This window comes from Nannobrachium achirus (genome assembly GCF_963921795.1).
Source record: "Nannobrachium achirus genome assembly, chromosome: 17".
Lineage (NCBI taxonomy): Eukaryota > Metazoa > Chordata > Actinopteri > Myctophiformes > Myctophidae > Nannobrachium > Nannobrachium achirus.
In genome coordinates, this window is record NC_137824.1 from 54326313 (window position 1) to 54350129 (window position 23817).

The 23817-nt window shown below is 42.9% G+C and overlaps 1 protein-coding gene across 1 annotated transcript in view; it reads right to left on the minus strand.

Annotated features, from left to right (window-relative positions):
- Positions 1–3589: 3589 nt before the first annotated feature.
- Positions 3590–23817, minus strand: part of htr4 (5-hydroxytryptamine receptor 4) — a gene marked incomplete at both ends in the record, with an annotated part of 212655 nt that continues 192427 nt past the window's right edge. The window contains one exon of the mRNA XM_080745872.1: positions 3590–3677. Within this exon, the coding sequence (XP_080601998.1) occupies positions 3590–3677 (88 nt within the window). The remainder of the gene's footprint in view (positions 3678–23817) is intronic.

The window sequence follows — 23817 nt, forward strand, 5'->3', positions numbered from 1 at the left end:
GCTGCATGTATTTATTTGTACTTTTATGTGAAACCCACTGGACTGCATTTTGACGGCTGTGCGCTCTATGAAAAAACATTGAATTGATAAAGTGATTGAACTGCAGAGCCGAGTTAGGGGCAAACTGCCATTTGGAGTAAGCACGGGAGACAGGAGGACATTCTGAAAAGCATCTGCAGTATTCGTCTTCTCTGTGGAGCGTTCTATCATCGTAGTGTTTCATGATCGGTAATCTCATCTCTCTCTCCAGGAACAGCGGCGGTTGAAGGGCCTGCTGCCTTTTGAATTAACTTGAATGCTCGGGGCCGTGGCGTGGATGAATTATTCAAACAATCAGCGAGAGGTTCTAGTCCATGTTCTAGTCCTGCCTCCAGGGTGAAGAGACTATGAAGGGAAACAGGAATGTCACAATGGCTTTTGGAAAGAGTGCGGTGTGGAATAAATCAGGGGTTCTCAACTTTTTTTCCGGATCAGGGCCTATACTTGAACATCTCAAAAGCCTTTTTGAGCGTGTTTATTGACACTGTTGGGCAGAAACCTCGTATCTCCAAATTTCGATCTCCGTAAAGTAAAGCCCTGCTTCACGATACACGACTGTCGCACAAAACTAGTGAAAATAGCAAATCTACAAGCACACAACGCCTCGCGGCGCGAGGTGTTGTGTGCTTGTAGATCGGCTATTTTCAGAAGTTTAAAAAGTATAAATACAAAACGGTTTTGGACATACAAGGTTTCCACCTGACAACAATGGTCAATCAATCGTTTGATTTCCAGCTTGGATCAATAGAACTAACATACTAGCTATAGTTCCTATTTATTATCACATATCATTGGTATTAATTTTACATTATTCTTTTACATGAATGTTATCCTTACAATCTAAAGGGGAGCACACACTGAACACGGACGGCTGGGCAACGTCGCATCGCGGCATCGGCGCACGTTAAGTGCCGCGCGGTAACCCCAACTGGACGCGGCGCGCTGCCACACAGCACATCCATTTCCCCCGGTGGGGAGAACCATGGGAGAACATGTTCACCGCGCGGCAACGCTGGAAAAACAGACCCGCGGATGCGCGCGTCTGACACCGCCGATGTGGGTTAGTTCATTGAAAATAATGGGGCCGTATGTTTTGACGCGCCACTTCCGCGCCGCCTGCGCGTCCGGTGTGTGTTTCCCTTTAGTCTTTTGGCAATTATTTGGGGGCCCACTTGCAATACGCTCGCGGCCAACCAGTGGTCGAGAATGGTTGAGAATCACTGGAATAAGAATGGTTGAGAATCACTGGAATAAGAATGGTTGAGAATCACTGGAATAAGAATGGTTGAGAATCACTGGAATAAGAATGGTTGAGAATCACTGGAATAAGAATGGTTGAGAATCACTGGAATAAGAATGGTTGAGAATCACTGGAATAAGAATGGTTGAGAATCACTGGAATAAGAATGGTTGAGAATCACTGGAATAAGAATGGTTGAGAATCACTGGAATAAGAATGGTTGAGAATCACTGGAATAAGAATGGTTGAGAATCACTGGAATAAGAATGGTTGAGAATCACTGGAATAAGTCACCGCCTCATAAAAAGTATGCTGGCATATTTTATACACAAACAATCTCACAGGTATTCTTATGGGTTATGTTGGTCCCTCACGTGGGTACTGTAATTAAATGAGCGCGCACACGCACACGCACACGCACACACACACACACACACACACACACACACACACACACACACACACACACACGGTAATGCACTTTAAAGGCTGAGGTCAAGCCTTGCTGACTTTCCCGTCCTTCTTTCGGCGTACTTTTAGAAGCTCATCGTCACTGTCGGGCAGAAACCTCGTATCTCCAAGTTTCAAATGTGTAATTTTTTTCCGCAAAGCAAAGCCCCGCTTCATCATACAAGGCCGTCGCACAAAAGTAGTGAAAACAGCAGATCTACAATCACGGTGCGAGGCGTTGTGTGCATGTAGATCGGCTGTTTTCCACTAGTTTAATTGATTTTTAATATGATAAATACAAAACAAACTGTTTTGGACATACAAGGTTTCCACCCGACAACGCCGTCATGAAACTCCACAAAGAGAAATGAGGTTGCGACTGTGAGTAAAAGACTAAGACACTTAAGGGGGAGGGGGGGGGGGGGGGGGGAGAATAATGTGTGCATTAAGCACTGACTCCTTTGATCAATAAAGCTTATTTGAAAAGTACATTTTGGCAAAATTATATAACACTATAGTTCTATGAAGGACATCTTTATAAAAGGAAATCTTTAAAATCAATATCCCTTTTTTCTTCTTTTTCCTTTTGCTTCATTGAGCAACGGAAAAAACAACAAAACAAACACAACAGTGACCGTCTTGTAATCTTCCCCAAAAAAACGGGTCCATAGTTCATATCGGGACGAATAACTTTGGCAACGGCATTCAACCTCCGGACCCCTCCGTTCAGCCGGTGGCCACATGCCCCCTGCTTTGACTGTTGACACAGAGATGGTCTCTTAACGCTGGCTCACGTTGATGTCTCCACCAGGGGCGTCACACCAAATTCTGGGCCCTGGGTACAAGGATTCACTGCGGGCCGCCGGGCCCCCCATGAATGTTAACTATTGAAAAATAGCAGATATACAAGCTCACAGCGCGGCACCGAGTGCCGCGCTGCGAGCTTGTAGATCTGCAATTTTTGGAAAAATCGTGAAAATGTGTGCCAAGAAACCTATGTTTCCATGTCAGTGATGCTCAAACTTTTTCATGTGAAGGACCCCCCCATCTCAAAATATTTAGTTCCAGGAACCCCCCAGAAGCAAACTTACAAATGTTACAAATGTTCACTTAAAAAATACATATATTCAAAGATTTGCACACATTTTCACGACGTTTCAAAAATAGCAGATCTACAAGCTCGCAGATATCTGCTATTTTTCAATAGCTAAAGTTACTAGGGCCCCTCCACCTTGGGCCCTGGTAACTCAGTCCCACTTTCCTACCCCTTGTGACGCCCCTGTGCTCCACCACTACAAAGCCCTAAAGGAAGCAAAGACAATCGCCACACTCTCTACCAAGGACACACCGACTGGGATATCAACCAAACACAGGGCCGACAAACCCCCAACTAGCCCATCGCCAAACACTCCAGTTTCTGATTTGGACTGGCCAGCTCTATCTCTGTGGGGGCTGCGTCACAGAAGGGACGGGGACATTTTTACAAAGTGCCACCATTCCGTGGCTCGATCAGAGCCAGAATCGTCGTCCCTGTGTCCTTCCGCTGTACCAGTTTGCTTGGTCCTTCTACGGCCGTTCTGGGCGAGTTTCAGAAGCCAGCTTTGGACACCCAGACCCCCTTTTTGAGCTCCGGTTACTGAGATTTGCCCACGTTTCTTGGTCTGTAGACTTTGGGACACCGTCCGTCATAAAGTCAGGTGTTCCGGCGTCTCTGGACAGGAGATTGGAATGTGCTTGGTTTGCAGGGGTTTCAGTCCTGGACGTGGGGCCAGGCCGCGGTGCATGTCCGTCCACGCGGTGCAGCCGTGGCGTGCAGCACGGGCGGTCGCTGGGAGACGAGACGGAGGAGTTGGAGGCCCGTCATAAGCAGGACTCGTGGGACTCTGTGTCGGCCTGCAGACACACCTTCTCCTGTTCCGGGTGTTTCCCGTTGTGAAGCACAGAATACCTGGAGGACAGGCAGAGAGAGAGAGAGATAGAGAGAGAGAGAGGCAGAGAGAGAGAGGGAGAGAGAGATGTTGGTCAAGCTCATTTCATACACACTACTGTACATAGGGCTGTCACGATTATGACATTTCACATGACGATTAATTGTCACTCAAATAAATGCGATTAACGATTTAATTGTGTATTTGTCGTTGACAACTACATTTCTGTTTGGCTTTTAGGCTTTGAAGTTGCACATGGCAATCATAACACATAACATACACAAAGAAATTACTGACATATTTGACAATGTTATACTTAACTAGACCAGGTCAACCTGGTTGTGCCAGACCCCCTGTCTGTCATCATCATTTATGACATCATGCCTTTTGTAGGCATGTCATCATCATGTCATCATCATATATACCCTTTATATAGAAAACCCGGACAGACCGACATTTGCTTATGTAGGCCTACCCATTTCATGGGTCTGGCAAAAAAGAACATTGATATGCGACGCGTTGTGAGCTTGCAGATCTGTTATTTCCACTACTTTTTAAGAGTGTTTGTAACCATATTAACATTTCTCAACATGGAAACGATTATGACGAGAGAGAGAGAGAGTGAGTCTCTCTCTCTTGTGTATGGGGGCCTTAGGCGCACCCAGAGACAAAGCGAGGAAAGGGAGAAAAAGGTGTACAATTGATTTACTGTACAACTCAAGCATAGGTGAAAAATGCTTTTTATATCAAGTAAAAGCACCAGAGGGGGAAAAAACACATGTGTAAATACCTGTGACCTGTCTTTGAAAACCACACAAGCATCTATTGGGTACTAAACCTTGGATTTGATCATGCCTATAAAATAAAATAAAAAAATCTCTACATAACAGTACTTCAGCTGAGTGTTCAAATTGACCTCCTGTGACAGCCACTTGAAAGGCAAAACATACGCCTGTCCCTACGTTTGAAACGGTCACATCCAGTGTTATCAAGGGACATGTTATTGTTTACGCTTTCAAGGACTGGATGCCACAATCCTCTCTTCAACTCAGCCCAGACAAAAGGATAAGTGCTCATTACAAGCCCCGAGATCACATTTGGAAAAACAAACAAGTGTATTCCTCTAGTGATGTTACTCAAGCATGAAACAAAAAACGACCTAGGAGCTCGACCAACAGGGACGCTTAGAGAATGTTAGAGAGGCAGGGGCTGACATTTCTAAAAGGGCCTTTTGGTGAAAATATCGAAAATAGCCGACCTCCAAGCTTCGGTATTTTCGGTACTTGATACCACACTGAACCAAGCATAATCAAGTGAATACTGGAGATGTGACGTACGGCATGGATTTCTACACAGAGAGGGCAATTCTTTCAACATAAGATGATGCATTCTGCACAACGCCTCGCAGTGCGAGGCATTGTCTGCTTGTAGATCGGCTGTTTTCACTAGTTTAAATCATTTTTAAAATTATAAATGCAAAACGAAGAGTTTTGGACATACAAGGTTTCCCCCCCGACAACGACAATATATTTTTTAACTCTCGTTTTGAGAGGCCATAAAATGTACCGTACTTACTTATACAGGCCCAAGACCTCTGGCTAAACATTATATATCTGCACTTCATAAGTGAGAGAAATGATGATCATCTTAAAACGAGGCATTCTGGACCCTACACTGCAGTGCAAACTCATAATTCACTTAATCAAAGCCTTCGTGGCATTCCCTTGATGAAATGGAGTCATTAATCCATTTAGGCCTAGAATTATTTAATGATTTAACTTTTGAAAAATAGCAGATATACAAGCTCACATGCGAGCTTGTAGATCTGCTATTTTTTTTAAATCATGACAATTTGTGCAAATCTTTGAATATCTCATTTTTTTAAGTGAACATTTATAACTCAAATATTTGCTTCTGGGGGGTCCCTGATACAAAATATTTTGAGACGGGGGTCGGCGGCCAAATACATATAATTCTAGGGGTCCTTGACATGAAAGAGTTTGAGAACCACTGACGTAGAAACATGTGTTTTTCAAAAAGACACTTATAGAATCGTGACAAAATCGTGTCAAAATTCAATTGTTCGCGATTTTTCAAAAATAGGAGATTATACAAGCTCACAGCGCGGCACTCGGTGCTGCGCTGTGAGCTTGTAGATCTGCTATTTTTTAATAGTTAAAGCATAAAATAATAATGTGTACCCGCTCTAAATGTCTTAATGCATACAGTACATGTCCGGTTTACTGGAAAAGCTATTGTGCAGCCTTGGCGTGGGAGGGTGATGGAGAGACGCTGTCAAAGCTGACCGCCTTGTGACATCTCTTACGAGACCTAAGTGGCACGTGAATAAGAGATCATAAAAAGGCTAATAGCAGAGACAGACACAGAGACTGTAACCTGACCATATAAAAAGGGCCATTAAGCCATTTAGAACGGGTACGCAACTATTGAAAAATAGCAGATATACAAGCTCACAGCGAGCTTGTAGATCTGCTATTTTTTTTAATCGTGAACATTCTAATTTTGACCCGATTTTGACCTTATTCTATTGGCCTAAGTGTCTTTTGAATCCTTCTAAGGTTTTTTGAAAAACCTATGTTTCTATGTCAGTGCTTCTCAAAATCTTTCTTGTCAAGGACCCCTAGAATTTTATGTATTTGACTGCCGACCCCCCGTCTCAAAATATTTTGTATCAGGGACCCCTCCGGAATCAAATATTTGAGTTACAAATGTTCACTTTAAAAATGAGATATTCAAAGATTTGCACAAATTGTCATGATTTTTCAAAACGGCACTCGGTGCCGCGCTGTGAGCTTGTATATCTGCTATTTTTCAACAGTTAAAGCATTCAATAAATCTAGGCCTAAATGGATTAATGTGATCTGCTTTAGTGGTTTACATCTCAATGTAAAAACCTATACAGGCCGGTGGACGTGGGCAAAAATGACAATATTGTGCGTGTGCCGAATGTAAAAACACATGTTCTTTCAAATGACTTTGTGTCTTGAATTCACTTAAATCTCAATTTGCACACGGTTACAAGGTTCCTATGGCATGATGAGTGTGTGGTAAATGAATTTCAGATGTTCGGCTAATTCAATCAGAAAAGCTATTCCATGTTGATGAAACAACATGTGGCGCTAATGGAGGGTGAAAACACATTCAGTCGTTCTTCATGTGACGTAAAAACCAAAGAGGCATACATGACACTCAGGCGTGGTAAGTTACATAACGTCGTTGTCGGATGAAAACCTTGTATGTCCAAAATAGTTGGTTTTGCATTTGTCATTTTATGAATGATTTAAACTAGTGAAAACAGACGATCTACAAGCACACAACGCCTCGCACCGCGAGGCGTTGTGTGCTTGTAGATCGGCTGTTTTCACTACTTTTGTGCGACGGCCTTGTGTGATGAAGCAGGGCTTTACTTTGCGAAAGAACGTACACATTTGAAACTTGGAGATACAAGGTTTCCACCCAACGACGATAATTTAACGTGGCTATATTTAATTTAGCTCCGATACATTAACTAATTCAGCCAAGCAAGTACAGTATAAGTTGACAAAGAAAGTTAAAAACAACAACAACAACAACAGTAGCAGCAACACATGTGACAACGAGGGATATTTGAAACCAATTATGTGTAAATGTATTGGTTCAGGAACCAATCTTCTGCTAACAGAAAAAAGAAAAAAACATGTGATGATACCGCCATTACAAAATGTAACGCAGCTATTTTCATGAGCCGTAAAGACCGATTTTCTTAAAGTATAAAAGAGAAAGCCATTTGGCAGTAATGATACGACACGCTTGTATAGTCTGGCCCTAATTACATTTGAAAGAGGGGAATGTTTGGCTGTGGCACACAGTAGGCCTAGTAGTCCTATGTTTGTGTATACGTGTGTGTGTGTGTGCGTTGTGTGTGCGTGTGTGTGTGTGTGTGGCTTCCCGGCCACAACTACAGGTCTGTACGCGGCCTAAAACCATTAGGAGCTGTTTATGCAAACACCCTGACCAAAGACAATTCCTGCTGACAAATTAACCGTGACATTTACCTACGCTCAGAGAGCCTGTAATGGTAAGAGGCTTTTCAAAGGGAAACATGCCACAATTTCTCACTCGAGCATAACCCAAGATTGCTTACATCTTGTGGTATTTAACCCTGTGCGTGTGCCTGTGTGTGCGTGTGTGTGTGTGTGTGTGTGTGTGTGTGTGTGTGCGTGTGTGTGTGTGTGTGTGTGTGTGTGTGTGTGTGTGTGTGTGTGTGTGTGTGTGTTTTGGTAGCATATGACACGTGCACAAGTTGCTTGTGAGGGGCCTTCAAATGGCCGGCCTCTCCAAAAGGAGGGCCAAACAGTTAGCAAGGTACTGCTCAGTGCTCAGTACCAGCCATTAAAGGAAGCCGCTCAAATTGGACAGCGTTGTTTTCTTTATCCATGAGTGAAATGTAAAATGTAAAATGTTCTGCCTTATAGGCACTTTGTAACTGTCTATTTTCCTATTGTCTGACTGCACTGGCAATGTTTATGCCCTTTTTGAGTGGTATTCTTGTAGGCTACTTGTGTTTATGTGGACATGAATACATATTTCAAACGTGTTAATATGGGTGTAAGACACGGTATGGACTGCCTCTGACCTCTATCCACTGACGTGCTCAACCTTTATTCAAAAGTATTTGAAGTGAATGGGAGATTTTACAAGTACACGCAAAGCTAGCATGTGCTAGTCGAAGAAACAGATACAGAATGAAAGCCTTAGGAGACATGAAATGAAAATGAAAAATGCTGCAAATGATCAGGCCTGGGGTGGTGAGTTTATGTCACAGCTGAGTAGGTTTACAACTCAAAGAATAAATTAGAATTTCAGCCTGAATGTAGCCTGCGTGTGTGTGTGTGTGTGTGTGTGTGTGTGTGTGTGTGTGTGTGTGTGTGTGTGTGTGTGTGTGTGTGTGTGTGTGTGTGTGTGTATTGCAGTTGATGCTCAGGGCAGGCTAGATTCAACAGCACCTCTCTGGTCACCCAGGGTACTCAGGCTACACCAGAGGCTACATACAGACAGACACACACACACAGAGGCTACATACAGACAGACACACATACACACACGGCCACGCTATGGAGACGGTGTGACCACCGCTCAAAAAGTTACATGGTATAACTTTAAGCGACATGCGTGTGAGGTCATTAAATGAGCGAGCCCCCAAACATTAAATCACAAATACAACACTGGTTTAGTGCATTCAGTTACTGATCTGAAGAAAGTTGAAACCAGCTGAGTATCATACTGTACTGAAATGAATGGAAAACAGTACATGAAACAAACCATGGTATGCTTTGGAAAAGGGTCAGCTTTAACAGTGATATTACGTGGTCCATAATGTGTTAATTTAACTCAGAGAGTAAAATGAACGAAAAGGGCAAGACGGAATACCAAACCTCGAACAAGATGTTCCATGCGTTCATCCAGTTCACATTTCACCATTTACAAATCGTCGTTGTCGGGTGGAAACCTTGTATGTCCAAAACCGTTCGTTTTTATCATTTAAAAAAATGAACAAAACTAGTGAAAACAGCCGATATATAAGCACTTATATATCGGCTTGCATATCTGCTGTTTTCACTACTTTTGTGCGACGGCCTTGTCTGATGAAGCAGGGCTTTACTTCGCATAAAAAGTACACATTTGAAACTTGGAGATACGAGGTTTCTGCCCGACAGTGACGAAATGTTCTAACCTATGAGAAAAGGTCAGTTCGCTCTTCCAAAGAGCTAGAAAAGTTTAGTTTGGCAATGTCGTTTAGGAGATTACATAATCATCGTCGTCAGCGCAATAACTCAGGTAGAGGATCCAAAACATGATTGCGTTATTTAAATGAATACAAAATGTAGAGTTGCAGCCTGTTGTTCCGATGGGGCGCCGATTCATCATCACTGGGAATAACTTAATAGTTCAGAGCTGGTAAACAAAGGTCGAGAGAGAGAGAGAGAGAGAGAGCGAGAGAGAGAGAGAGACAGAGAGAGAGAATGAATCAAGACTCCAGCAGTTCCTTTTCCTTTCTTTCAGCCCCATAAGGTTGCCTGAACACTGAACAGCTGTCAGCGTTCGTTATGGGCAAATTCAGCCGATGCTACAGAAAGGCAGTCTGTGCAAACAGAAGGAGGGAGAATGAAATGAACAGAGAGAAAGAGAGAGACAGGCTGATGGCGACTTATGTTGCTGTCCTGTGTGGGATTAGAGTCGGTCAGTCCACATTAAACATCGCTCTCCTTCAGGGGCGTCACAAGGGGGGGTGGGAAGTGGGACTGAGTTACTAGGGCCCAAGGTGGAAGGGGCCTTCATTATTCTATATTTTAGCTATTGAAAAATAGCAGATATACAAGCTTGCAGCGCGGCACTCAGCTTGTAGATCTGCTATTTTTGAAAAGTCGTGAAAATGTGGGCAAATCTTTGAATATATGTATTTTTTAAGCGAACATTTGTAACTCAAATTTTGCTTCTGGGGGGGTCCCTGGAACTAAATATTTTGAGATGGGGGTCCGTGGGCTAAATACATATCATTTTGGGGGTCCTTCACATGAAAAGGTTTGAGCACCACTGACATAGAAACATACGTTTTTCAAAAAACCTTCAAAGACTTGCACAAATTTTCATGTTTTTTCAAAAATTGCAGATCTACAAGCTCGCAGCGCGGCACTCGGTGCCGTGCTGTGAGCTTGTAGATCTGCTATTTTTCAATAGTTAAAGCACAAAATAACGCAGTGAATCCTTGTACCCAGGGCCCAGAATTTGATGTGACACCCCTGCTCTCCCTGCCTCTGCCATGATACAATCTGCACTTTTTGAGCTTAGTTTCAGGCAGACGGCAATTATTTCCACCCTGATGCGCTTCTCGTGGTTCATTTGAGGCCACCGTTTCGCTTTTTGGGATTTAGCTTTTCTTTATTGCTGGAACTTAAAACTTTCTTCCGCGATAAGCGGCCACCAGGCGAGGAACGCCCACCGTGACTTGAATCTGCGAACTGTACGCGACACAAGTCACGGTCCGTATCAAAGGGCAGTGGACCTCCGCTATCTCTCTCACTAGAAAATGTCTTGGGTTGGGAGTCGACAGATAGAGTTTCTAATGATAACATATCCACCCCGACAACAACAAAAAGAAGTGTTTTCACTTGTGTGACCACAAAGGATGATACATTCATTAGTAATGGAAAAGTCTAACAGTGTTGTGCATACATTAATACAGAGTGTTCATTCAGAGTTTTGTTTCATACATTGATTGCATTTAACGGCTGTATTTCAATGTACAAAACGCAAAAGTTCCAAAATGACTTTTCAAATCTTAATGCAAAGTGCTAAACTGACATGAAACTCATGCTTCATTCTCGGAATACAGACACCTAATATTACACCAATGTTCAAATGTTCAAAAATAATAATTACTTGACATTTGTCACCTACAACGGCATACACAAATAAGGGATACCCACGTGTACGGTTTACAGTAAATTCACAGTAACGGTACACTGAAATAACAGTATTTTATAAAAAATGTATACTAAAGTGTGGATGTGAATTATCTTGTTGTTGATATTATCTTTACTGTACTTTAGAACTGATAGAGAGAGCTCTACCAGATGGAGGACATGGCTGTCCTCTCTCTGCACAGCAGGAGAAGGAACTTCTAGAAACGTGTACAAATAAGAGAAACACAGCAACAGATTCTAACGGATAATGGAATCGTCCAAAACATCCATTCAGTCAGCCTAACAATTGGGGTGAAATGAGAAAAGGCACCAAATCACAATGAAACAAATGTACAGCTTTGAGGGTGACTATTATGTTCAGGTATGCGTATAGCAATTAAGCACAACAGAACCCAAAGAAAGGAACGGAACACTCAATTTGCCTCACGGCAAAAGCCTTTGAATGAAGATATCGTCGTTGTCGGGCAGAAATCTTGTATCTCCAAGTTTCACGTTTGTAATTTTTTTCGCAAAGTAAAGCCCTGCTTCATCACACAAGGCCGTCGCACAAAAGTAATGAAAACAGCCGATCTACAAGTGCTTGTAGATCGTCTATTTTCACAACTTTAACTCGCTTTTAAAATAATAGTAAAAAAGGGAGCGGTTTTGGACATACAAGGTTTCCACCCGACAGCGACGATATATAAGAAGATGCAGTGTGTTGAAGATTAATCCAGACTAAATCCATGTTTGCTTGTTTGTTTGCTCCAGTCCTTTGTTTGAGCTCAGTTATTCTGAATTATTATTTCAAAACATTTTCAAAAAACATCCCCCAAAATACTAAGACCGTCATGAATTAAAAAAATACATTATTCTTTTAGTGGTTCTCAAACTTTTTTGTCTCAGGTCAACCCTGTAAATAACTTTTTAATCCAAGGTACCCCTGAATTACAGTATATTGTTACTTTAAAGAACCTTACATTTATGTCATATTATGGCACGTAAATACATAAATCTTTCCCCCTAAGATACAGTATGTGTCCCGAGGAAAACCTATAAGAGAATAGTTTCCATTGCGACAAATTGAGAACAACTTCAAACTTGAAGACGTTGTGACACCTTGTTAAACTGAAGTGATATTGACCAGTAAGACTCCCTAATCGGGAGATAAGCGAAATGGGGCAGATCCATGTTGATGACATGACTTTAGAGATACTGTGTACCGCTTTGTGTGATTTTAGGCCAAAATCTGTAGGAGCAGTGTCCAAAAATGTGTTTTGCAAAAAATCTGCCTGATGGTGGTGCTGTGAGAAATGAATGAATGAAATTTGCCATCCAAGGAGTGTGTGTGCAAAGTTTGGCATTGATGGGGCCAACGGTGGCAGAGATATGACTAGGGCAAAAGTGTGACGTGAGGTGAGGTGACGTGAGGTGACGTGACATGACGTGACGTGACGTGACTTGGCGTGACTTGGCGTGACTGACAGACAGACAGCCTGACGGTCGCAATAAATTCCAAATATTATCAGAGAATTCTGCGGCACCCCTGGACATGTGTCCTGGCACCCACTTTGAGAACCACTGTTCTAGACAACTGGAGGATTTATGAGAAGAGATCTACCGTCTTAACTCTACCTTGTGGCATTATTTCTCTTGCATTCCTGTGTTCTAAAGACCTCAGACGCCAACGTATTCTATCAGCAAAGCTTCGAGAAGTCTTTTTTTATTCAGGTTTTTATTCTGTTACGTTTCGTATTCCATTTGAGATAACTGACGCCTTTATGTCACATGATATGATACAGTCTCAATGCATCATAGTGACGTCTCCTCAAAGAGAGCACTGGCAGGGGCGTCAATTGGGTATGGCAGGGGTATGCAGCTGCCATACCCTGGGTCCAGGGGGGAAAATAAAAGTTACTTTTAAATATAAATCCATGAATGTCTCATTGTCTAACTGTTCTGGTTATTATGTTGTTAAATTACAGTAAAATGACTACAAATGCAAAATTTTACAAAATGGTCACTTTAACAAGGTATTACAATTATATTCTCCACACTTGTATTCTCCCCATCTTTACAGAATGGTATATTCCCAGGTTCCGCAGGTCAGCTGCACAGGTGCAATTCATTATTGTTAATTCACCGTTTGTCAGCCTTCTGATTGGTCCCTGAGACTCCCTGACTGGCCAACCGGAAAAAATCATTCACTTTTCGCTACCGGGGGTGGAGCTATGCAGTGGGAGAAAGTCCTTTTGTTCTTTCACCGCGGTGCGGTACTGCGGAGAACGGCCGGAGCGCAGTACCCCTGTTTTGCAACGTAACTATTGTACTTTTGTGTTCCCTTTTTATTAATATCACGTAGATTTTTTTCTTTTGGCACTTTAAATAGCAATAATGAGGCTATGAAAAATATCCGCCCCCCATCCACTTCCATTATAAAAACAATCTGCCCTGGCTGTTTCGTCCCACCTAGTAACAATAGCAAAATGGGGCGGGATTTGACAAAGAGTGAATTGTGGCATGTTTACTAACATGCCAAGTTTAGCTGCACTTGAACAACCATTCCAGGCTGCCATATCCAGCCCGAGAAACCTTAGAAACGGGGGGAAAATAGAATGTACTTCTTAAAATAAATGTATCATGCCTGTTGTATGGAAACATGACAGGTGTCTTGCACGCGCGCCTTAGCTTTTTCTGAACTGACGCCACTGAGCAGAGGTCATACCGCAATACTTTCCTCACATGGACAGTCATAAAATCCGGGATGTACGCAGACGTCCCCGCGGACATGAGAAACCACCATGTTTTGATAATTGCACTGTACATACAGTAGAACAGTGGTCTATTCTTATCTTGGTAACGCTTGTGTGTTTTATATTTCAGCGCACGGTGGAGCAGAGCAGCATGAGATCACATACATGGATGAAGCAGGATTTAATCTCTGCACGCGTCGGGCTGGAATGCAATCGGGCAAAGGGCCACTGTTGATGTTCCAACACCGCGTGGAGCCAACCTCTCTGTGAGTGCTGCCAGTTCCTGTAATGGAGCTGATGCTCGTGAGCTTTCTACTGGGAGCGTTCCACTCCATACACCTCACAGGGGTTGACACTAAGGTCTCAGAGGCACAGGTCATGTTCTACTTGCCCAAGGTCATGCCCACTTGCCCTGAAAAGTAAACCGTCCGTTATAAAGGTACGATTTTAATTACTATTTAACACTTATTTCTTTACTTTCTAGGGCTGTGCGATAAATAATGTCATGCTTCAATACCTCCAAATACCTACCGGTACATAGCTATGACTGAATATGTCTATGGTTTTACTCTTGTTACATTCCACAGATCAGAAGACAGAGCACGCTGGCCATGTTCAGGTGTTTAGACAGATATCTCGTGTTGTGTTTATCGACGGTTGTTGCGTTCCCTCTCAAACAATCACTTGCCCGGTCGGGCAACCTGAAAGCAAACTCCACCTGCCCCAAAGTTTTAGTTACCTGCCAGGGGCAGGTGGGCAAGCCTTAGTGTCAATGCCTGCCTCATACATACATTTTCTAGAGGTGTAAAGTAACTAAGTATAATACCTAAGTACAATTTTGAGGTATTTGAACCTTACTTTCCAATATTTCCATTTTCCAATACTTTTACTTCTACTCCACTACATCTCGGATCCAAATATTGCACTTTTACTCCACTACATTGATTTGAAAACTTTAGTTATTAGTTACTTTGCAGATATAAATTATAATATTATAAAACATGCATTAAAAAACTGTTCTGCTGCCCTTGACAGTCCTCACCGTCATTGAAAGGGTTAACACCATGGCGCCGTTGACGGTGAGGACTGTCAATCTTACTGTATATACAGTAAAGTTATTATTACTTATTGTACGTCGATCCGCACCCGCCCGCATCGGTAATGTCCGCGATTTGTTTACAACGCACGTCGGGCGTGCACGCGAAGTGAACGTCCTCCATAGTAAATCCATTGAGAGGCCCATAAAGAGACTTCATTTACTCCAAAAGAGACATTTTGAGCCATTTTGAGCCAGGTCTAATGTAAACAATACACACGGCTGGGCGCAGCCATGTTTCTCTTCTGGGCTCACACTGTCATGTGACTAGATGACGTAATCGTTGCCGTCAAGTGATAATCCAAAAAAACAAAAACAACCCCCTTCCGGCCCTTCAAAATAATAGCGGCGGCCGACGGAGGAAACGGCGCGGCACCAAGCAACCTTCAGATTAAAAGGCAGTAATTGTGTTAACCACTTTAGCCCTATGTTATACCTTGGCTAATTGAAAATAGCTGATCTACAAGCTCACAACACGTTGCGATGCGACGCGTTGTGAGCTTGTAGATCTGCTATTTTCAAATATTTTGTACTTTTAATTTTAGTGCTTTAAGAACATTTTGATGCCAATACTTTTGTACTTTTACTCAAGTACATTTTGAATTCTGGACTTTTACTTGTAACAGAGTATTTATACATTGCAGTATTGATACTTTTACTCAAGTATACAATGTGAGTACTTTTTCCACCACTGCCATTTTCTGGATGGGCTAGAGAAAGGAAAATGCTCAGATGGTGTTCATCATTGTCTGAGACAACGTAATCTTCCATTGTGCATTGGGGATGTGCAAGACTGATTTATAGCCCATCCAAAGTTCCAAGTACAATTCCTTCCTTCTCGCTTCCCCTTTCTGAACCTGGAGTCTGTCTTGAGGTTGGACACTTTTGTCAAAATTAAAGTTTGCCACGAACATACAAAGTCAGTGGACAATTAGTATTACCAGAAACACTTAACGAGCTTGCCCTGAATGACCATAACAGGTCTGTAACTCTGAGAGGGTTCCAAAGAGAGGGAACCAAATGGACCCTTGGTTCCATTTGTACACTCTCAGAGTTGAGGGGGTCCTTGCGAATAAAACATTTGAGAACCAATACTACCAGTGGACTATGGATGTGTATATTGAGTACACAAATTTCCTTCATTTCAGTCAGGTAACTCACGATATATTGAACAATGTTTATGTTTATTATTAATGAGTATACAAGTGTGAATGTCACATTTAGTTTGGCGTTTGGCTCTGCTAAATTTTCTCCCTGCTCAGCAGCAAGCAGCACAGAAGCAGAACATCATTAACCATAATGAGCAGGGAGATATATTGATATATAAACAACCCCCCTCATGGGGAACAGAGTTAGCAGAGCCTACTGGTGGTGCTGGGGAGGCGGTGGGGGCAAGCAAACACAAGCAACAGTCCAGGCAAGAGCAGCAGGTAGAATGACAGACTGGGCGGGCTTAAGTAGTTGGCAAATGATCAGCTGACTGCCATGTCGGCCAATGAAGTAGGGTCTGGCATAATAGCGAGTATTAGTGTCCTTACACCTGCAATGCAATGTACTCTCTCGAGTATACCTGTCTGAACTAACTTCGCGGGCTACGTATCATTTAGCTTTTGCCACAGGGTGAAAAGAACAAACTTAAGTTAGAAAGCGTACAAAGCAAACAAGCGTACTTCCATCTGGAACCGCTCAGAGATTGGTGCTACACCGCACAGCGCCCGGTTCGAACCAATCAGAGGCAGCTACGGGCGGGATCTGAGCGATACCGCGTGTGATACAATCGAGAAGCACCTGTTGCAGTTGCACTGTAGTTCTTTCACTATTCATCTCTGCCGCTACCACAGGCTGTTGCGAGGCTCTTTTTTCAAACGCACTTCACGCCGCTAAATCTAGAATTTGCCACGGACAAATTCAAGTCTTGCCCGGACATATTGAGGTGGTTTAGGATGTGGACTGCCCGATAGATTGAACTCCCGTTGGGTCGACTGAGGTTAGGGTTAGGTTTAGGCATAGTTTTACTGAGGTTAGGTTTAGGGTTAAGGTTAGGGTTAGGTTTAGGCATAGTTTAGTGAGGTTAGGTTTAGGGTTAAGGTGGTCGGACCAAAGGGAGTTCGACCTAATGACATGTTACCGTATAGGATAGGTGTCATATGTGCAGACAAGGCTCCTTCAGGCCATGGTTCGCTATTTTTTTATGGTTCTTTTTTGGAGCGGTGAAAGCGCTCCCAATAGACAGGTGTCCGTGGGTATGTCTGTGGGTGGCTGGGTGGCTGGCTGGCCGTGTCCGTAGCCTGGCAATACCTTGAGTGGCCACACACAACACACTAGTTAAAGGAGGGGCGCTGTTTTGTGCAGGCCAGGCACACTCAACACACACACACACACACACACACACACACACACACACACACACACACACACACACACACACACACACACACACACACACACACACACACACACACACACACACACACAGGGTATAGCTGCTCAGATTCACCGCTCCACTTCGAACCGAGGTTTGATTTTTATTATACATTTTGGGATTGTGAATTTGAAAATAGTTGAATGAACCAGTGTTGATTTTGTCGACTAAAACTATGACGAAAAATGTTTGTCGACTGCATTTTTTCACTGACGAAAACGAAATAAAAACGAAATAAAAAATACGCTGTGATGACTAAAGCTAAGGCTAATATATTGACAATTTCGTCAACAAAATAAAAACTAGACTAAAACGTTAGGGAGGGACTAGTGCTGAAGAGAGTCATTTTATGTTTGGTTGCTCAGGTGTTGCTGCGACACGTTGTGAGCTTGTAGATCTGCTATTTTCAGCACGCAATCAAGTGCAAAATCGGTCATTACGATGCCTTCAAGGCCTGCCAAAATACATTTTAGTTGACTAAATCAACTGTAGATTTAGTTGCCTAAAATCTTATGTTATTTAGTCAACTAAAATTTGACTAAAACTAAAACTTTTCAGGTGACTAAATTATGACTAAAACTAAATGACATTTTATTCAAAAGACTATGACTAAAACTAAATCAAAATTTGCTGTCAAAAACAACACTGGAATGAACACTCTGGACTGCGTGGTTAGGATACATTTCTCCCCACACACACACTCTCATTGTGTCTTTTCTCATATCTCCCACCTTCCCTCTGCTCTGCTTTCCCCCTACTGCCATCTCCTGTGTTGTCATTTGATTACCCTGATTCAGTTTGCGGGTGGTGGGTGGATGCGCATGAACTGTAAAACGTCAGATTGTATGTTACACGGATGCTTTACCGTACATGTCTCAGCCCCCACTAGATGGGCCTCTGTGGCTGCACCATGGGAGGAGGGTGGAGAGAGATACAGTATGCAGAGAGGGAGAGAGAGAGAGAGAGAGAGAGAGAGAGAGAGAGAGAGAGAGAGAGAGACTGAGAAAAAGATAGGGGGAGAGAGAGGAAAGGAGAGAAAGAGAGGTGGTTGCAACTCCTATCAGTGGGCGATGTCCACGCATGTCACATACAGGAAGCACGTACTGTACAGGATACCCACATGCACGCACACGTGCACACACGTGCACACACACGTGCACACACACACACACACACACACACACACACACACACACACACACACACACACACACACACACACACATATAAGTGTACACACACACTTATATCCCTGTGAGGATGTCAAAAGTAATGTTTTTACCTTTTATTTTGTGCCATTTTTAACCATAACGCCCAGTATTGTGTGTGTGTGTGTGTGTGTGTGTGTGTGTGTGTGTGTGTGTGTGTGTGTGTGTGTGTGTGTTCGTGTGTGTGTGTGTGTGTGTGTGTGTGCGTGCGTGCGTGCGTGCGTGCGTGCGTGCGTGCGTGCGTGCGTGCGTGTGTGTGCGCAGAGAGAACAGTGTGATCTGGGCTTACTGTTAGATCAGAGGTTTGATTATTTCTGCCTGACTGATGGCTGTAACGCACCGTTCCTCCTCTAATTGTTTTCATGACTGGAATGACGAGTGTGTGTGTGTGTGTGTGTGTGTGTGTGTGTGTGTGTGTGTGTGTGTGTGTGTGTGTGTGTGTGTGTGTGTGTGTGTGTGCGTGAGCCTCATTGCAACATTCTGGCTTGAGTGTGGTTCATGACCTTTCCCTCTCTCTCTACCCTCAGTTTCCTATCTCTCCAGGACACAAACTTTAATGAAAAGGATAATCAGATTTTAGGACGTACACTTTTGCATCGCTGCAGCGTTTGTTCATCATTTGCTCGGCTGAAGGTCAACCTGACCTTTTGGTCCGGACATGCTCAGCAGACTGAACCACGCAGGACAGCACAGAAGACTGCATAAAGCAGGGGTCTTCAACCTTTTCAGGCCAAGGACCCCTTAGTTGAGAGAGAGATGAAGCAGGGACCCCCCACAACGTTTTCAGAGATTTCATATAGTTTTCATTGACAGCACAATGTGGTATTTTGGATTCATGTCAATTTTTGTTTTCAGATATTTAACCACTTGAACTGTCAATACTTGACAAAATTGACCTTTCACTCTGTACTTAGTCTGCTCTTTTTCCCCTCAAAAGTTCTCAGAATAAGAACACTAGGGTTCAAGTGGTTATATAAAAAAGGAGAAAAAAAACTTTGGAGGACCCCCTGTACTTTAATCCTCGTTAATTTCACGGATACGTTTAGCTTATTGACTCGTTTTGATCCAGCTGAAGCTCTTGACCCGGGTGATCAAAGCCTATATGTTGTACTTTGCTATACTACCAGGTCCATTATCAGTTATCTAAGTGTACATTAGTCATTAGCAATGAGTCAGCTATTAGGGGTAAAGAGGTATCTTGCTCAAGGACATGTTAACAGGCCGTACAAAGTAGCTGTTAATGACACTTACAGTAAGTTTATGTAGATCTATGGTCAAAAAGCCATTCCACTTTGACACGGCGTGAGTTCAGAATCAGAATTACACCCAAGGGGGTCCTCAAGTTATTTTGGGGGGTCCCCAGATGATTAACTTAACGTGCAACATGTTTTCTCACTCAACAGTAAACAAACCAACAAAGTTTAACTGTATAGAGGGTATATGCACATTTCTAAAGTGACAATTTAAGGACTTTTTAATACCACTAAAATGACAAATTAAACATTGGCCAAATTGTTTAATTTTAGAGGCAGAAATTGCGAGGCGTTGTGAGCATGTAGAACTGCTATTTTCACAATAGAACCGTGTTATACAAAATGTAATGCCTCAACTCTTAGTGCTCGTCAGGGTGGAGGGGTCCCCAGTTCAAATATCATTATTTTGGGGGTCACGGCCTGAAAAGGTTGAGAACCACAGGTGTAAAGCAGTGGGTGAAATATTGAAAAAAAGGTCATATTCCAGTTGATATTTTTGCGCAGGGCTTGCAAGATGCTATTGTAAAAACGGCAAACCAGCTGTTGCTGCTGCTGTTCATTTGTTTTGTCTAGTTTGTAGCAATGGTTTTTATTTAGTTTTTGTTCAAATAATTGTAACATCCTGGGGTGTGCAATGGTCTGGACAGGGGAGAGACTTCCCCAGCATGCCACATGGCACACACACTGTTTATAGTTTTGTTATGTATTTCTACATCTATTTATTTCCTGTTGTTGTGTTAACACCATGAGCAATGTCATGTGGGTTTTTAAAGTGAGCACACCCTCTCCCTTCAGTGCTCCATGGGGATCGAGTTGCTAAGAGACACTGTTGGTGATGTGAATAAAATGTCTTCCTATTGAAATACATTGTCGGCCCGGACCGCTCGGGCACTTAGGCTCTAAGTCTAATGTAACCTGACAGCGCATTGTGGGTTTGAGTCTTACTCACTGAATGCCACCCTTTAATAAAAATCTACAAAACTGGTGCCAGTCATTTTGTTTAATTTTACCTTTTTATGGGGGCCAAAATCATATTTTGTACTTAAATTACATATATAAATCTATGCTTCTATCGAAAGCCACACTACCCTTCTTACAAAGGAAAAAAAATATATTTATATATATATATATCCTATCATTAGATTTGGGCTTCAATAGAACATGTGTAAGATGTCTTGATCATTATGATATGTTTATGGTGTCATTGGGACTGTGTAGAGAACTCTAGAGTGCAATGCGCTTTGAAAACCACCAGGTGGTGTTCTCCTACTATCTGATCGTCCAATAGAAGAAGAAAGAGACACTTTTATTTTTTTGGACTGGGGCCTATCTGTTTACATTTTGGCCAGAATGGATGGCGCGGTTAGAACCGCGTTATTTTTTCCTTTCGAATGAGTACTCTTACTTCGTCTGGAAAGCACGGGAAGTGTATAAACGAACGTTTATTATTAACGTTAAGGTGGCCGGAACCAATGTTCGGTTTTAACTTCCGGACTGTGTTTCCCGTCGGATTGTGTTTCACGGTGCTACAGTCAAATCGGTCCGGTCGCGGAGGCTAACAGCTAACGTTTAGAGCGATTTTTTTGAAATTACAATTAGGTTATGAAAGATAAAACTTTTGATTAACACCTTCAAAGCCGTCCGCACTTGCCCGTACTTGCCTCGACCTCCAATTAGCCGTCCGCACTTTCCCGTACTTTCCCGTAATTTATGAAATTAATCATATTTTTTTGAAAAATACAGTCGCAGGTCGTGCTCTGTCTCTTTAACTCATTCCCTGCCAGGCCCGATAGTCCCGAGATTATTCCAATGTCTTTCCCCGCCAGGCCCGATAGTCCCGAGAATTAAAAAAAAAAAAATCAAAAAAAAAAAAAAAAAATCAAAAAAAATTTTTTTTCAAAAAATAGTTTTTGACCCCCAAAAATGGAGTAGGCATGATAGCAATCGCGAAATTGCATGTTTAACCCCCATAGCAACCCCATCTTTCAAGCATGGCAGCCATTTTGGCAGCCATCTTTGTTAAACATAGTGGCTGTTATCTCATGAATGCCTGAACGGATTTCCATTCGGATTTTTTTGTTTGAAAGCTGTGAGCAATGTGGACACACGTGGTGCATTATCTAGGCATGGGTGTGCATGATCCGTGCACACCCAATTACATGGAAGTCTATGGAGACGAATGGCAGGTGGGAGTACGGAGGTATGTTAAAATGGCGGTCAATGTGTTAAGAGACGTTGTGCAATAGGATCACGTCAGAAACGTGATGACGTCATCGGCTGGCTCTGCCACTGGCTCCACGAGCGGCCATTACGTTCCTTTCCTTTGTGTGTGCGGCAGCCTGGCTTAGCCCATCCCCTCGTCTTTTTCGACCAGACGACAGGCGAAATCAAGGCTTCGGAATGAGTGGAATACATGGAATTAGATCGATGTGCGTGCGACGAGGACGTAATGTACTTTCGAACGCTGTTTTTTCTCGCGGATTACCCCATCTCGCTCCATGCAAATGAACGGCAGAAATACAGCCAGCAGCAGCTTCTAAGTAAGTGGCCGCCCAAACACGTAGTGTGTGCACGTCCTGCTGGCTTGCACTGAACGACCCGCGCGCGTTGTTTATCATTTGGTGTGTTTGTTTTTTAAAACATGTTTGTAAATAAAACGCTGATTGCACGGCAGTACCGGGGTTCAGGGGGCTCTGCCGGGGCTTGGAAGGTGTTAATTAAAAAGACGTAAAGTGCGTATATGGCACTACAGATCAAAGACGTATAGTACGTTTACGGCGTTCAGTGAGTTAATAGGTTATCGCCAACAACGAATTACTGTGGCCAACAATCCAGGATGAGTACAACGCCGGGTTGGACGACGGGGAGCCGCTGTTGCGAGTATCCCTCGAGGGCCTGCCTCCATATGGGCTCTGTGATAATAGTGACTTCTCCCAGCATGTCTCCACCAGGCACACACATTATGGTTTTATTGTTGTTCTATTAAGTTGGTATTTGCTGCGGGAATGCATTGGGGGGAAACGTATGTGTTGCTTTATTTTACAGTCTATTTTTTAGGTGTTTTTGTGCAAACACAAGCCAATTAGTTTTCCCCAAGGGAAAGCCGAGGGCCACAACATTGTGTCCTTCCCGCTACTCCAGAGACAGTTCAGATATACTAGTGTTGTTGCTGCTCTTTTACCACCATTATAATTATTATGAGACATGCACACCTTAAAGTTGAAACAAAATAAGTTAAGAACCAATTAACCAGTCTGCTTGAAAAGTAGCATCTGTATAACAGCAGCAAGTTGACAGTGCAGAGACATAATTGCCTTCCTTTGATCCATTAATTAACGAGGGGCCGTCAACTACTAACTGGCATCAGCTGCACACAGACACACACACCTTCCCTCTGCAGAGCTCTGTGTCTGTCTCATTTCTCTCCAAAAGCCCTTGAATATGATTGTATATCACGCAAATCGCTACACAGTATGTCTACACGCATCTCATCAACATGAATCTGTCCCATATAGCGCCACCTTCAGGCCGATTTTTAAAAACACATTTTTGGACACTGCTCCTACAGATTTTGCCCTAAAATCACAAAAATCACTAGATATGTCTACACTCATGTCATCAACATGGATCTGTCCCATATAGCGCCACCATCAGGCCGATTTTTTCAAACACATTTTTGGACACTGCTCCTACAGATTTTGCCCTAAAATCACGCAAATCGGTACACAGTATGTCTACACTCATCTCATCAACATGGCTCTGTCCCATTTAGCGCCACCTGCAGGCCGATTTTTTAAAATACATTTTTGGACACTGATCCTACAGATTTTGCCCTAAAGTCACGCAAATCGCACAGTATCTCTACAGTCATGTAATCAAAACGCATCTGTCCCATCTAACGCCACCATCAGGAAGATTTTGGAAAAACACATTTTTGCCCTATTTGTGGAGATAAGCGACCAACG